A 17229-nucleotide genomic window follows, 5' to 3' on the forward strand; every position below is an offset into this window, starting at 1 on the left:
ATGTCTATGTATATGAACTTTATGTATGTGTAGCTGTTTGGGTCTAAATTTCCAAAAGCATTCAGTCGATTCACTTAGCATAGCTCGTTTAAGTTATATATATCCCGTCTATCATTGTTAAACTTGCATATAGTATTTATGGAAAAATGTAAACTACCGAGTAAAATAAAAATATATCAATATATTTAATATGTTAGAGGCATTTAACAAGCTAAAGAACGCACTTGTATCTAATGAAGTAATGCTACAATACCCTGACTATAATGAAGAATTTCAGCTAACCACGGACGCATCCAATTACGCAATAGGGGCGGTTTTATCACAGAGTGACAAGCCAATCGCTTTCTTGTCCAGATCACTTTCAACTACAGAAGAGAATTACGCGACAAACGAGAAAGAAATGCTCGCGATAATATGGGCATTAAAAAAATTCAAAAATTACCTGTACGGTAAAGCAAAGGTGAAAATTTTCACTGACCACGAGCCCTTAACTCATTCTCTTAGTAATTGGAATGGAAACGGTAGAGTAAAAAGGTGGAAAAACTATCTCGAAGAATACAATCATGAATTACTTAACAGACCCGGTAAAGAAAATGTTGTAGCCGACGCGTTTTCAAGGATCAATGAAATAAATTCGGTTACTACTCAGCATAGTTCAGAAATTTCTGGAGAATATCTGATTCCGAGTATTGAGGTACCTATAAATGCGTTTAAAAATCAAATCTTTATAAAAATAGGGACTAACACAGACTAAAATTTCAGCATACCGCATCCCACATTTCACAGACACACCATAAGCCAACCAGAGTACGATAGTGAAACACTTGTTAAAATACTAAAAAATATCTTAATCCATCAGTTGTAAACGGAATCTTTACTGAAGAAAAAATAATGGGAGAAATACAGAAAATCTACCCTCAACACTTTAGAAACGTTAAATCGAGATTTACATCTTTAATTGTCAAAGACCTCGCAACAGAAGCAGAACAGGAGGAAATGATCCTCCAAATTCATAATAGAGCTCATCGAAATACCCTAGAAAACAAGCAGCAACTATCAGACAAATTTTATTTTCCCAAGATGAAACAGAAAATAGCGGCCCTAATAAAACAGTGCAGAGTTGGAAAGAAGAAAAATATGATAGACATACCACTAATCCCGAAATATCTAAAACACCTATCTATTCGATGGAAAAGAAATTAGTTCTAACTGCCATAGATAAATTTTCCAAACTTGCACAAGGCAAAATAATAAAATCAAAAGCCATCGAAGACATTAAAAAACCATTGCATGATATATTATTCTATTATGGTGTGCCACAGTACGTTGTAATGGATAACGAAAAGTCCCTTAATTACGCTACAATAACTTTTATGCTCAGAGACCAGTTAGGTATTCAAATCTTTAGGGCCCCACCTTACAAAAGTTCTGTAAAGGGACAGGTCGAGAGATTTCACTCAACCTAGTCAGAAATTATGCGCTGCCTAAAAACTAAACAAGAACATAAGTCATTCGAAGAATTAATCGATAGAGCTATCTACGAATACCATTATACCGTTCACTCAGTGACGCAAAAAAGACCACTGGACGGACGTATTCTTTGGAAGAAATATTACTACAAACCCCGAACAATTTGAAAAAAGTAGACAAAATCAAACAAAAACAATTAAAGGACCTAGAAACTCACAATAAGTCACGGAAAGAAATAAAAAGCTATTTATCAGGACAAGAAATTTTCGTAAAAAAGACTAACCGGTAGATAAACTAACCCCCAATTAAACTAATCCCCAGTTTAACCACCAGGTAAGCTAAACCCCAGTTAAACTAACGCCCAGATAATCTAACCCCCAGTTAAACTATCCGGCAGTTATACTAACCTAAGGGACGGACAGACAGACGGACATGGCCAGATACATATATAAATACACATAACTTATATTAGCAAATTATTATATATGTATTACCGATGCTATTAGAGTAATATTATATTTTAAAAAGCAAATTATCTGTTAATTGGGATTTATTGTTGTATTTTGCACATTCTTTTTAATTTTTAAAATTTTAACATTTGCCTTTATACGGGTGAAAACACCTTCATAGTGCCACGAGGGCAACTTGGACAAGTAAAAAGGTACTCCTCTCGGAACCTTCTTCGTCACCCTTGCTAACCATGGCACAAAAAAAAATCTGGGTTTAATTTTTCTATTCATCATGTCTCTGATCAATGATGCAGTGTCGTTGCTGATTGTTGTCTTGAATAGATCAGAGTGCATGCAATCTGTGACAGGTTCCGTGTCATTACATAGATGTTGAAACTTGCCATTAATTCCATTGGTGCAATATATGCCAGGTTTTCCGGAATACTCGTATAGAAGCGTGTTCTTCTTGGATGAACAGCTATACAGGCAGGTGAGCCATTGGTGAGTCCATCCGTCTTTTTCGATTCTAGCTATGGCACAGCCTAATCGGTTACTGGGTCCCACCATCATTCTTAGGAAGTGCCCAACCTCCTTTCTTAAATCGAGAAATATTAGTTGGCCATGAATTAGATTAAGTTAAGTAGTTAAGCAGTCTAAGTTAAGGATATCGCTTACTTATCCGGGGACAATCCATTAATTAGACTATATGCAGAAACGTGCTTGTACTGATCGTACCACGCATTCAGTTGCGATCGAACTATCCTGGATGTATCCTGGGTCCCCTTGAACTTGTTATATACCGTGTGGTAGCCTGGAGACGAGAACTCTTCTGTGGATATGCAGTGGTCTGTGGGTTGGATATCGCAGCGTTTTACCAAGAGTGTAGCCAAAAAAGCCAAGTCGTGGTCCCAATTCAACTTAAGCATGCGGGCTGCAATGGGCAGCTTGTGCAATTGGCCACCGGCCACCATATCGCGAAATGTGTTATGATAGTTCAGAATGAAATTTCTTATATGCTGGGGTATTGAAACAATTGTTGGCTCTTTTCCGCACTTTGGCGACCAGTTCTGCAATACAAACAAAAGTTACTCATGTAATAGAGGTGACAAGAATATATTCACAAAATTATGTTGGCTAGCGTTATAATTGGCATAAAAAACTGATAAATATTTAAATAAATCGAAAAAAAATTTAAATTTGTTGGTGTGGTGCTTATGGGCGGCTTGTTGGCGGTACAGTAGGCATGGCCAACAATTTTTAGCATATCGATAGAAATTGAAAATACAAATATTTAAATGGAAAATTTCAATATATTTTTAAAAACTGTGGGCGTGGCAGCTTAGGGCCCTTTGTAGGCGTTAGAATGGGCGCGGCAACATGCATGGTTAGTCCCAAGTTTCTAGCTTTTACAGTTCCTGAGAACTCGACGTTCATAAGGACGGACAGAAGGACATGGCCAGTTTTCAACTATTACTCTTACCCCACTGCAGCCAATATGTGGTTTTTTATCCACTGGGCAGTTTTTTAAATGGCAATAGTTCGTTTCCGGCAGCAGAAAGACCAGATTCAGACTGAATATGAGCAGCAATCCGACTGCAACGCAAGGACAACTCCACATCTTCACTATCGTTCTAAAACTAACATTGTTGGCTATTATTCGGTGTTGAAATTAGCTAAGATTATTAGATTAAGCTTGCTTCATTATGACCAAGTGTGACTTAATAGTATGAATGTATTTCGCTTGTTTCATGCTGCTAATAAAAACAAGAGAGAACGCTATAGTCGAGTTCCCCGACTATCTGATACCCGTTACTCAGCTAGTGAAAGGGAGAAGGAAAGTCTTAAACACAGTTTTTGGCGGTTTGTAGGCGTTATAGTGGGCGTGGCAGAAAGTTTTTTGGCAAATCGATATAAATTTACAAGACTAATACAAAAATATCAAAACATTTTTCAAAAGTGTGGGCGTGGCAGTTTTGGGCGGTTTGTGGGCGTTAGAGTGGGCGTGGCAACATGAATCGACAAACTTGCGCTGCTTCTATGTCTCTGGAGTCTGTATGCTTAATCTCAACTTTCTAGCTTTTGTAGTTCCTGAGATCTCGACGTTCATACGGACAGACAGACGGACAGACGGACGGACAGACGGACATGGCCAAATCGACTCCGCTATTGATCCTGAACAAGAATATATATACTTTATATGGTCGGAAACGCTTCCTTCTGCCTGTTACATACTTTTCAACGAATCTAGTATACCCTTTTACTCTACGATATATATGAAGCAGTCAATAGCATTATCCCAAGAACGGACCATTTAACCGATAAACAAAAAAAAACATGGACCAACTAGTAAAAAAGTATCCGACACTATTTGGTCAAAGAATTATTGGATGACGGAATAATTCGTCCATCCCGATCACCATACAACTCACCAGTGTGGGTTGTTCCAAAAGTGCATAGTTCAGAAATTTCTGGAGAATATCTGATTCCGAGTATTGAGGTACCTATAAATGCGTTTAAAAATCAAATCTTTATAAAAATAGGGACTAACACAGACTACAATTTCAGCATACCGCATCCCACATTTCACAGACACACCATAAGCCAACCAGAGTACGATAGTGAAACACTTGTTAAAATACTAAAAAATATCTTAATCCATCAGTTGTAAACGGAATCTTTACTGAAGAAAAAATAATGGGAGAAATACAGAAAATCTACCCTCAACACCCGGCCCTAATAAAACAGTGCAGAGTTGGAAAGAAGAAAAATATGATAGACATACCACTAATCCCGAAATATCTAAAACACCTATCTATTCGATGGAAAAGAAATTAGTTCTAACTGCCATAGATAAATTTTCCAAACTTGCACAAGGCAAAATAATAAAATCAAAAGCCATCGAAGACATTAAAAAACCATTGCATGATATATTATTCTATTATGGTGTGCCACAGTACGTTGTAATGGATAACGAAAAGTCCCTTAATTACGCTACAATAACTTTTATGCTCAGAGACCAGTTAGGTATTCAAATCTTTAGGGCCCCACCTTACAAAAGTTCTGTAAAGGGACAGGTCGAGAGATTTCACTCAACCTAGTCAGAAATTATGCGCTGCCTAAAAACTAAACAAGAACATAAGTCATTCGAAGAATTAATCGATAGAGCTATCTACGAATACCATTATACCGTTCACTCAGTGACGCAAAAAAGACCACTGGACGGACGTATTCTTTGGAAGAAATATTACTACAAACCCCGAACAATTTGAAAAAAGTAGACAAAATCAAACAAAAACAATTAAAGGACCTAGAAACTCACAATAAGTCACGGAAAGAAATAAAAAGCTATTTACCAGGACAAGAAATTTTCGTAAAAAAGAATACAAGGCTAGGGTCTGAGTTAACTGCTAGATTTCAAAAAGAAACAGTAAAAGAGGATAGGAACACAACAATTCTTACAGAATCGGGAAAAATAGTTCACAAAAGTAATATAAGAAATTCATAATTTTTCAGGTTATTATTATTACTTGGGAGCCTGACCACAACAGATGGATTCGTAGAAGTAACCAATTATACTGATGCCCAAACAATTTCTATCTTCCAAGGGATAGGAAAAATAAGAACCTCCACCATAAAAATAGTTCATATAATTTATCTTAATTTCATAAAAAATACACTTGACAAATTATCCTATTACATTTAAAATGAATTAAAAACTAACAGTTTGTACCCTACATAGCGATTAAAAATTGGCAAAAAAAAATTAATTTTAATAAATCGAAAAAAAATGTACATGTATTTGTGTGGTGGTTATGGGCGGCTTATAGGCATGGCCAACATTTTCAGCATGTCAATAGAAATTGAAAAGAAAAATGAGAAATTTAAATGTAATATTCAAAACTGCGAGCGTGGCAGTTTACGGAGCTTTAAAGGCGTTAGAGTGGGCGCGGCAACAGGGCTAGCGACACAGTCGTCGTTTGGAGTGGGGAATGGATTTACTTGAACCCTTACCCCACTAATATTGCAGCCAATATGTGGCAGTTTTTTATCCGCTGGGCAGTTTTTTAAATGGCAATAGTTTGTTTCTGGCAGCAGAAAGACCAGATTCAGACTGAATATGAGCAGCAATCCGGCTGCAACGCAAGGACAACTCCACATCTTCACTATCGTTCTAAAACTAACATTGTTGGCTATTATTCGGTGTTGAAATTAGCTAAGATTATTAGATTAAGCTTGCTTCATTATGACCAAGTGTGACTTAACAGAGCACTGACTTGTTTGGTTTTAAAAGTTCGACCACAACAAAATATTAAGTACGGTTATATACTAAACAATATATTACATTAGTTACTGTGGACGTCAGCATTACATTTTCTAAGTGACGATATAAGTAGATATGTTTCAAGTGGGAAATAAACTTAAATATGGTGGTAAAACTTGCCGAATGAAATTAAAAGGACCCTTTCCCTCTATCGATAATAAATATGGATATTAAAGGACTGGCGTTAATTTGAAATAAGCAAATTACTTCATAGCATTAATACAAATTTGAGCAAACTTATTGTAAATACACATAAAAATAAATTAAAAATTTAAAATAAACTAACAAATTTTACTTTGTTTGTTTTTAATAATAAAGTGTTCTTATTCATTATATATAAAATGAATATTTTGCAGCCCTGAATATTTTTTCCGACGGTGAATATAATGCAATATTATTAGTTAATATTATTTATTACTTCTTAGGGGACCCTTAAGACCTTTTTACAACAAGATGATTTTCTTTTAAGTTTAAACGTTTCACTTGTCAAAGGAAACATATAAAAGACTACCTAATAAATAAGAGCTAAATGTATACGTGTATAAAAAAATATACTGACCCTTATAAGGTAGAAATTAGAGGTCTGTCCCAAATACAGTGAAAGCAGCATTTGGTACTCTCACTCAAAGTTCTGACTGACTGAGTGAGACATTGAGTAAAACAGATTTGGCAAATGTGGTAAAGGCATAAAACGGCAGATAAACTAACCTAACGGACGGACAGACGGCATGGCCAGATACATATATAAATACACATAACTTATATTAGCAAACTATTATATATGTATGTATACCCGTTGCTATTAGAGTAATATTATATTTTAAAATGCAAATTATCTTTTTACAACAAGATGATTTTCTTTTAAGTTTAAACGTATCACTTGTCAAAGGAAACATATAAAAGACTACCTAATAAATAAGAGCTGTTGGCGGAACTCATATTGTCGGTTATTGTTTATTGTTTGTTGTTTATTGTTGGATTGTGAAGGAGAAAAAATCTGAAGTCTAGTGTAAGTTAGTTTAGGGCGAAGGCGGGAGCATAATAAAGTTCTCTCTCGCTCTTTGCAAATTCGCCCCGTCTTCGCCAACCTCTGTTAAGCTAGGCCTAAGAACACATATGTATGTTAAATAGAGATGAAGTCGAAAATTGAATTCGATACGAGCACACGCATTTTTTTCGTTGTCGTAGTTCCGAGTTTAAACTAATTATTCTTGCCACCAAAATTAAATATTTCTAATAAACTAAGTAAAATCTTCATGGCGCCGCCGAGTGGACTAGATAATTAGTTAAACAAAAGGCAACATTTAATTAAAGTGACAGTGACACATATGTAATATATAATAAAAGTGCAACATATAAAATTGTTCTTTGTTTTTTTTTTTGTGAGTGCAAATAAATAAAAATATTGTTGCCCGCGACGCGCTAGTGTGTTTAAACAATAAATATTTCTTAAACATATTCCGTGTCGGTCGCGAAATACCCTGCTTCCGGAATTGCCGCCACCACCGAGGGAACTTTTAAGGAAAGTGGCCGCTAAAATTAGCATTCGGAAATCACAGGTATTTGTGCAAAAAATTGAAAGCTAGAGTTATAGACAAATTTAATGTTTATTGTCTTGTGCTGGAATATTGCACCCCGCTTTCAGTTCTTGGCACATATGTACGTATCAATATAGTAGAGCTAGATTGCATGCAAATTATTCAATTTATTGGTTGATAAAATAAATACACATACATATTGAACTGCTTTGGACGCAACTTTTATCTATTATTTGTACTGTATTATTGCAATCACTGTCGCCCCCCCTTCCCCCTCTCGTTCGTTGAAACTCGCATTAATAGTTGGGAAGTTAATCCAAGCTTGCGCACTAATACACAGCCTTATATACTAGCAGCTGCAGCGGTGAACTTTTCGTTTTCGCTTCGCTTTTTCGTTGGCGCTTAGATTAGCGGACCGTCAAGTGACGTTCTACCCTGTATTCTGCGGGTATACCCTTTTCAGCGTCATTTCGCACCCACTATTAATTGATACTGCGTGACTTGAATTTCAATTTAAATAATTTGTTTTCGTTGTTCTCATCAGAAAAATATTTAATATACATTTCGAACAATAAATTAATTATTTTATGAAATTAAAAATAACCTATTTTTTTGGTTTAATAAATTTCTAATTATTGATTCGAAGGTTTTTAAATTATATTGTCGGTCTGATTTGAGATAATTTGTTTCGGCCATTTATTTAGCTAATTCGGAAATACAATTTAATTTATTTAATTTAATTAATTTAAATATTTAATTTAAAATGAGCCTAGAAACCAAAAATAAATCTGTTCTGGAAGAGCTGAAAAGCAAGATCCAAAGTCGGGTCAGAACAATTCGCCGATTAAATGAGCGACTAGAAACGGGATCGATTCCGCTATTAGAGGAAGAATTGAAATGTCGACTAAAAAAATTTAAATGCTTCAATTAGTAAGGCAAATCAATTACAAGAACAGATAGAAGACATAGATTGTAGCAATGAATTTGGCGACGAGTTGGAAGAGCTTTGTATAGTGACCAAGGCAAAATTAATGTCCCTGTTGTCTGCTTGAAGGTAGTAAGCGTCAGCGAAGCTCCGGGATCAGTTGCTGTAGCTCCAACTCGTGCGCGACTTCCGAATTTGGCATTCCCAAAATTCAGTGGAGATTATTCGGAGTTCAAAAATTTCATCAGCCTTTTCGAAACTTTGGTTCATAAAGACATCAGCATTCCAGTTATCGAAAAATTTAACCATTTAATTTCATGTCTCTCTGGTGAAGCTTTAGGAACAGTTAAAGCTTACCAAGTCACCGAGAGCAATTACGAAAAGGCACTAACCAGTTTAAAAAAAAGTTTACGATAACGAATGCCTCATCTTTATGAATAATATATCAAAATGTTTTAGTCTGCCTAAAATATCGCATCAGTCCGCTTCCTCCTTGAGAAACCTTATCGATACTGTTTCTTCGATTTATGGTTATCTGTTATCGATAGGAGATGATATAAAAATTTCGAATGCAATGTTGATATATTTGGTATTGAATAGAGTCGACCCAGTGACCAAACAAAAATGGGAGGAACAGCTCGATTATGAGACTTTGCCGCTTTGGGCCGATTTTGAAAAAATGTTAAATCGCCGATATCAGCATTTATCAGCTGAAGAATCAACAAAGCCGAAGCAAGATAAAATTGTGTCGAGCAAGCCACATAATCGTAGCTCATTCTCGTGTTCCTTCTCCAACAGCAAGCCTCAGCAAACTTGTAGCTATTGCAATGCAGCAGATCATTTGCTACAGAATTGTAGCCCGTTTGGGTGTCTCTCTGTAATGCAAAGGTTCGAGTTTGTTAAGTCTGCCTCCTTATGTATCAATTGTCTGCGAAAAGGCCATACTGTTTCGAAATGCAAAGGCAAAAAGTGTCGAGCTTGTGACCGCTCACACCATATTCTGCTTCATAGATATACAGTGCCTGAGAACAGTTTAGCGTTGCCACCCCCGCCAGAGACCATATCTCCTACTTTTAACCAAGATCCGCCTTCCACGTCACATGTTATGCATGCCACGTCCTTGGACAGGGTGATTTTGGCTACGTCAATCGTAAGCGTCCGTACGAAAAACGGAGAATACGTTTTGGCCCGAGCTCTGCTGGACTCTGGGTTTCAAACGAATTTTATAACAAGAACTGGCGAACCGCTTACAGATTCGTAGAGAGGAGTCGTGTATCAACTTACTTGGTATTGGCGAGTACAATTCTCAAGTCAAACAAAAGGTATACACAGTGGTGAAGTCGCGAATAAATGGTAGTGAGTTCTTGTTCGATTTCTGGATCTTAAAGTCGATCTCCGGTTACCATCCTGATCAGTCGGTGAACGTCAGTGATTGGAAGATCCCGAAGAACCTACCCATACCCATACTTCTACAAGTCACAAAAAATTGATATGTTGATAGGAGCAGAATCATTTTTCGAATTGCTAGCTGTTGGTCAAATTAGACAAGGTCCTGACTATCCAACTCTACAAAAGACCCTACTTGGTTGGGTTGTTTCGGGGAGATACAAGTCTGCAATCCCGAAACCAGTTGTGAATAGTTTCAGTTGAAGTGAAGAACCTTTAGTATCGATTGAGAGCACACTACAGAAATTTTGGTCGCTGGAGGAAATGCCAAATCCAAAGAAAATTCTGTCGCCTGAGCACAAGTTATGTGAAGACCATTATAGGAAGACTACTCAGGTATTGCCATCAGGTCGGTTTGAAGTTAGGCTGCCGTTTAAATCTGATCCAAATGGATTAGGCAACTCCTTCGAGGTTGCAAAACGGCGGTTTTTGTCGCTTGAGCGAAGGTTGTCTCGAGATCCTAACTTGAAGACCATGTACTTGGAATTCATGAAAGAATATCTCGCCCTACGTCATATGTCGCCTACAGACAACAAAATCCCTTCCACTCCACATTATGTCATTCCCCATCAATGCGTGTTAAGGCCCCAGAGTACGTCAACAAAGTTGCGCGTCGTGTTCGATGCGACCTGCAAAACATCGTCTCAGGTGGCCTTAAACGACATTCTGATGGTGGGGCCGACAATTCAAGAAGAGTTGTACTCCACTCTACTTCGCTTCCGGCTGCACAGGTATGCCCTGACTGCCGATGTAAAAAAGATGTATCGCCAAGTATTGGTTAATCAAGCGGATAGGAAGTTTCAACTCATAGTGTGGAGGAGAGACCCCTCTGAATCCTTGAGATTATACAAGCTTAACACCGTCACATATGGTACTGGACCAGCCCCATTTCTGGCTATTCGGTGTTTAAAGAGGTTGAGTGAATCTGCTAAATGTTTATTCCCTAGAGCTGCCGACGTGATTGGATCCGATTTTTACGTCGATGACATGTTAACTGGTGCTGCATGCGTAGAGGAGCTAAAGACAATTAAGTCTGAAGTGTCTCAGGTTCTTCAAACAGCAGGTTTTGAATTGACAAAGTGGTTTTCAAACTCACCTGAGGTTACTGGATCTGAGAGCACAGTTAAGGCGATACCTATCTCGGATTCAGAGTCAACTAAGGCGTTAGGAATATCGTGGTTGCCTAGCGAAGATGCCTTCAAGTTCAAAAATGGCACTTCTGTCATGGGTCTCCGAGCGACAAAACGGAACATACTATCGGTGACATCGAAGCTGTTTAACCCCCTCGGCTTGTTAAGTCCCATTGTGATTAAAGGAAAGATCCTACTGCAGGAACTCTGGCTTAATAAGTTAGATTGGGATGAGTCAATTCCGATGCATTTGGAAACAGCTTGGGATATGCTAAAAAGCACTCTGTCTCAACTGGATGAGATATCGATTCCTCGGTTCGTGCATACCGACCCATTGTCACCGGTACAGCTACATGCCTTCGTGGACGCCTCCATGAGAGCTTATGGAGCTTGCGTCTATATTCGTAGCAAAACTGCCGAAGGTTTTAAATTATCGTTGTTGACTTCAAAGTCAAAAGTAGAGCCGCTCAAGACCAAAACGCTCCCAAGGCTTGAGTTATGTGCCGCTCACCTTCTCGCAGATCTCTGCCATAGAATCAAACCCTTATTAAAAGTCCCTATCGAATGAATTGTATACTGGTCGGACTCTGAAGTTACTCTTCACTGGATTCGATCTCATCCATCTTTGTTGTCGACATTCGTTTCGAACAGAGTAGCGGAGATTCAAGAATGGTCAGGAGAAGCTACATGGCGGCATGTTCCCACAAAGCAGAACCCAGAAGATATCGTTTCGAGAGGTTGTGACGTCGACGAGACATGGCAGGCGATCTGGTTCACTGGCCCACCATTTCTGAAGGACAAAGAAGAAAACTGGCCCGAAAATGCTCATTTCGAGCCGGATGAGGAAGTCTTGCGTCAGGAAGCTAGGAAGACTGTGGTCGGGCTGACCGCTGCTGTGCAAACTTCCGATTTGCTGGATGTCATCGAGGGGTTTTCGTCACACCTCAAACTGCTTAGAGTGTTCGCTTATAGTATGTTCCGCTTTATAAGAAAATGCAAAGACAAGAGTATAGTTTTCGAAGAAACTCTGTCACCGACTGAATATAATGAAGCGTTTCATAAGATTATCGAAATAGTACAAAAGCACGAGTATCAAGTAGAAATTGAAAAGGTTCGTAAAGGCTCCAAGGTCGGCCCAAGTCTTCAGCGATTGAACCCATTCATCCATGAGTATACAGGCACTTGGTGCAACTTTTCGTTGTTGCGAGTTGGGGGGCGACTAGCTAACGCTCCTATATCGTATGATGCCAAGTTTCCTTTGCTGTTGACGAAACGCTCGCAGTTTGTGCAGAGCTACGTCCGGCATTTGCACCATTCCAATATTCATGTCGGCCCTCGAGCACTTGTGAGCATCCTACGACAGCGTATTTGAACCGTAAACGCTCAGGAACACTGCAGTCAGACAGTTCGATCATGTGTGCGCTGCTTCAAATGCTTCAAGCCTCGACTGATGACACAAATTATGGGAAATCTACCCGCAGATAGACTCCGTGCTCTCCGCCCATTTGCGATATGTGGCGTTGATTTTTGTGGCCCTGTCTGTGCGACATTAAAAATTCGAGGAAGGCCCCCGTATAAGTCCTACGTTGCCTTATTTGTTTGTTTTGCGTCCAAGGCGGTTTACTTAGAGATTGTCTCAGATCTAAGTACTGATTCTTTTCTATTGGCTTTTCAAAGATTCATTGGTCGACGAGGATGTCCGCAGACGGTGCATTGCGACAACGCGACGAACTTCGTCGGAGCGAGTCGCCACTTCCTGGCTCTTCGCGATCGGATCGAGGAGCAGGCGGACGCAATTCGCGAGTTCGCATTAAAAAGCGGATGCGAATTGGCGTTCACACCCCCTCGGGCTCCGCACATGGGCGGACTATGGGAGGCAGGTGTGAGAACTGCAAAGCACCTACTCCTACGAGCGGTGGGCAGCGCACTTCTCAACGCCGAAGAGGTGGCAACAGTCCTCGTCGGGATCGAGGCCACGATGAACTTGCGGCCCCTCGGAGCGCTCAGCCAGGACCCAAGCGACGGAGAGGCGCTAACTCCCGGGCACCTGCTGACAGGCGGGCCGCTCATCGCAGCACCAGCACTCCGGACCCCGGACCAGGCGGGTCTCAGTTGCTTGCGGCGATGGCGGCTTGTCTCGTCAGTCAGGCAAACGTTCTGGCGTCGATGGTCCCGGGAATATGTCCTGGGCCTTCAGGTTCGGGGCAAGTGGCACAAGGAGAAGGCCAACGTCGAGGAGGGCCAACTCGTCGTCGTGGCAGAGGACAACCTGCTGCCTCAACAGTGGCTCCTGGGAAGGATCGTCGCGACGCACGCAGGAGAGGACGGCAAGGTCAGGGCGTCGACCTTAGGAGGAGTGATGGAGCCATCTTCCGGAGGGCGATCCACAAGCTGGCGCCGCTGCCGATTTGTTGAAGCCGTGGAGACGTTCAACGGAGCCGGTGTTGGCGGAAAATATGAGTTCGGTTATTGTTTATTGTTGGATTGTGAAGGAGAAAAAATCTGAAGTCTAGTGTAAGTTAGTTTAGGGCGAAGGCGGGAGCATAATAAAGTTCTCTCTCGCTCTTTGCAAATTCGCCCCGTCTTCGCCAACCTCTGTTAAGCTAGGCCTAAGAACACATATGTATGTTAAATAGAGATGAAGTCGAAAATTGAATTCGATACGAGCACACGCATTTTTTTCGTTGTCGTAGTTCCGAGTTTAAACTAATTATTCTTGCCACCAAAATTAAATATTTTTAATAAACTAATTAAAATCTTCAAGAGCTAAATGTATACGTGTATAAAAAAATATACTGACCCTTATAAGGTAGAAATTAGAGGTCTGTCCTGAATACAGTGAAAGCAGCATTTGGTACTCTCACTCAAAGTTCTGACTGACTGAGTGAGACATTGAGTAAAACAGATTTGGCAAATGTGGTAAAGGCATAAAACGGCAGATAAACTAACCTAACGGACGGACAGACAGACGGACATGGCCAGATACATATATTATATAATTACACATAACATATATTAGCAAACTATTATATATGTATACCCGTTGCTATTAGAGTAATATTATATTTTAAAATGCAAATTATCTGTTAATTGGGATTTATTGTTGTATTTTGCACATTATTTTCAGTTGATAATTCATCTGCTTCAGTTGCCTCATCTTCATTATTAGTTCCATCATTTCCCTCATTTTCTTCACGATTTTCCTCATTTCCAATTTGCGGCAAATCACCATAATTTTCAAAATCTGGAAATTGTTTAACATCCTTAACCAGCCCCGAGACTTCCTTCGCCAACTTTTTAACTTCTCTCACAACCTTCTTCGCCCCCTTTACAACTGGTATCACAACAAACTTTTTAACTCCTTTCGCAACCTTCTTCGCCCCCTTTACAACTGGTCTCGCAACCTCCTTCGCCACCTTTACAACTTTTCTCGGAACCTTCTTCGCCACCTTTAAAATTGGTCTCGCCACCCTTAAAGCAGTATACGATACCTTCTTCGCCACGGTTGCAGCTGCTTTCGCAACAGTAACCGATGCCTTCACCACCGCGGTTGCAGCTGATTTCGCAACAATCAGTGCCTTCGCCGCCACAGCAACGACAGCCTTCGTAACAACGGTCTTCGCAACAGCAAACAATGCCGGCAAAAAAGCCAGAAAAAAAAATCTGGGTTTAATTTTTCTATTCATCATGTCTCTGATGAATGATGCAGTGTCGTTGCTGATTGTTGTCTTGAATAGATCAGAGTGCATGCAATCTGTGACAGGTTCCGTGTCATTACATAGATGTTGAAACTTGCCATTAATTCCATTGGTGCAATATATGCCAGGTTTTCCGGAATACTCGTATAGAAGCGTGTTCTTCTTGGATGAACAGCTATACAGGCAGGTGAGCCATTGGTGAGTCCATCCGTCTTTTTCGATTCTAGCTATGGCACAGCCTAATCGGTTACTGGGTCCCACCATCATTCTTAGGAAGTGCCCAACCTCCTTTCTTAAATCGAGAAATATTAGTTGGCCATGAATTAGATTAAGTTAAGTAGTTAAGCAGTCTAAGTTAAGGATATCGCTTACTTATCCGGGGACAATCCATTAATTAGACTATATGCAGAAACGTGCTTGTACTGATCGTACCACGCATTCAGTTGCGATCGAACTATCCTGGATGTATCCTGGGTCCCCTTGAACTTGTTATATACCGTGTGGTAGCCTGGAGACGAGAACTCTTCTGTGGATATGCAGTGGTCTGTGGGTTGGATATCGCAGCGTTTTACCAAGAGTGTAGCCAAAAAAGCCAAGTCGTGGTCCCAATTCAACTTAAGCATGCGGGCTGCAATGGGCAGCTTGTGCAATTGGCCACCGGCCACCATATCGCGAAATGTGTTATGATAGTTCAGAATGAAATTTCTTATATGCTGGGGTATTGAAACAATTGTTGGCTCTTTTCCGCACTTTGGCGACCAGTTCTGCAATACAAACAAAAGTTACTCATGTAATAGAGGTGACAAGAATATATTCACAAAATTATGTTGGCTAGCGTTATAATTGGCATAAAAAACTGATTAATATTTAAATAAATCGAAAAAAAATTTAAATTTGTTGGTGTGGTGGTTATGGGCGGCTTGTTGGCGGTACAGTATATCGATAGAAATTGACAATACAAATATTTAAATGGAAAATTTCAATATATTTTAAAAACTGTGGGCGTGGCAGCTTAGGGCCCTTTGTAGGCGTTAGAATGGGCGCAGCAACATGCATGGTTAGTCCCAAGTTTCTAGCTTTTACAGTTCTTAAGAACTCGACGTTCTTAAGGACGGACAGACGGACAATGCCAGTTTTCAACTATCACTCTTACCCCACTGTTATTGCAGCCAATATGTGGCAGTTTTTTATCCACTGGGCAGTTTTTTAAATGGCAATAGTTCGTTTCCGGCAGCAGAAAGACCAGATTCAGACTGAATATGAGCAGCAATCCGACTGCAACGCAAGGACAACTCCACATCTTCACTATCGTTCTAAAACTAACATTGTTGGCTATTATTCGGTGTTGAAATTAGCTAAGATTATTAGATTAAGCTTGCTTCATTATGACCAAGTGTGACTTAATAGTATGAATGTATTTCGCTTGTTTCATGCTGCAAATGAAAACAAGAAAGATTCCAAAGATTCACCTGCTGCTGAGCTGCAAACGAAAAAATTTCTGAATTTTTATTGATAATTTGTCATTTTTAAAAACCGATAACAATTTAAAAGGCTAATAATAAAATGCAAGAAAATAAAAACATATTTCAAAAGTGTAGGTTGCGTGGGCTTATGCCTTGCAAATGGATTGATACTAAAAGTCGATAGATATAAGTTAACAACAATAATGCAGTAGAAATGTCAGGAAAATATTTACAAAACAAGAGAGAACGCTATAGTCGAGTTCCCCGACTATCTGTTACTCAGCCAGTGGAAGTGCGAAGGAGACTCTTCAACACTGACAGTTTTTGGCGGTTTGTGGGCGTTATAGTAGGCGTGCCGAAAAGATTTTTGATAAATCGAGAGATATTTACAAGACTAACAGAAATGTAAAAAATATCAAAACATTTTTTAAAAGTGTGGGCGTGGCAGCTTTGCGCGGTTTGTAGGCGTTAGGGTGGGCGTGGCAAAAAGATTTTTTGAAAATCGATAAAAATTTACAAGACTAAGAAAAAAATAACAAACCCGTTTTCAAAAGTGTGGGCGTGGCAGCTCTGGGCGATAGAGTGGGCGTGACACGCAATTTTTTTGCAATTCAATAACAAATTTAACTAACAAAAAAATGAAAAAATATCAAAACATTTTTCCAAAGTGTAGGCGTGGAAGTATTGGCTTGGGGGCGTTTCAGTGGGCGTGGCAACATGGGTCAACATATGTCTCTGAAGTCTGCATGCTGAATCTCCACTTTCCAGCTTTTATAGCTTCTGAGATCT

General features: G+C 39.5%; 3 protein-coding genes across 4 annotated transcripts; 1 reads left to right on the forward strand and 2 right to left on the reverse strand.

Moving 5' to 3' along the window:
- Positions 1-2002: 2002 nt before the first annotated feature.
- Positions 2003-6104, reverse strand: LOC6534270 (antigen 5 like allergen Cul n 1). Of its 2 annotated transcripts, XM_039374268.2 has the most exons (4): positions 5931-6104; positions 4349-4420; positions 2595-2986; positions 2003-2514 (listed from the first exon to the last, which is right to left on the reverse strand). In XM_039374268.2, the coding sequence occupies exons 1-4, from the start codon at positions 6075-6077 to the stop codon at positions 2010-2012; spliced, it is 1116 nt and encodes a 371-aa protein (XP_039230202.1). In that variant the 5' UTR covers positions 6078-6104; the 3' UTR covers positions 2003-2009. The 2 variants fall into 2 exon arrangements, with proteins under 2 accessions (XP_039230202.1, XP_039230203.1); XM_039374269.2 differs by lacking the exon at positions 4349-4420.
- A 1657-nt stretch (positions 6105-7761) lies between these two features.
- Positions 7762-13853, forward strand: LOC120321532. Its single transcript, XM_039374272.2, has 2 exons — positions 7762-7799; positions 12957-13853. The coding sequence occupies exon 2, from the start codon at positions 13138-13140 to the stop codon at positions 13783-13785; it is 648 nt and encodes a 215-aa protein (XP_039230206.1). The 5' UTR covers positions 7762-7799; positions 12957-13137; the 3' UTR covers positions 13786-13853.
- A 505-nt stretch (positions 13854-14358) lies between these two features.
- Positions 14359-16310, reverse strand: LOC26535564 (allergen Tab y 5.0101-like). Its single transcript, XM_039374266.2, has 3 exons — positions 16131-16310; positions 15350-15741; positions 14359-15269 (listed from the first exon to the last, which is right to left on the reverse strand). The coding sequence occupies exons 1-3, from the start codon at positions 16275-16277 to the stop codon at positions 14366-14368; spliced, it is 1443 nt and encodes a 480-aa protein (XP_039230200.1). The 5' UTR covers positions 16278-16310; the 3' UTR covers positions 14359-14365.
- Positions 16311-17229: the final 919 nt, after the last annotated feature.

This window comes from Drosophila yakuba, chromosome 3L (genome assembly GCF_016746365.2).
Source record: "Drosophila yakuba strain Tai18E2 chromosome 3L, Prin_Dyak_Tai18E2_2.1, whole genome shotgun sequence".
Classification (NCBI taxonomy): Eukaryota; Metazoa; Arthropoda; class Insecta; order Diptera; family Drosophilidae; genus Drosophila; species Drosophila yakuba.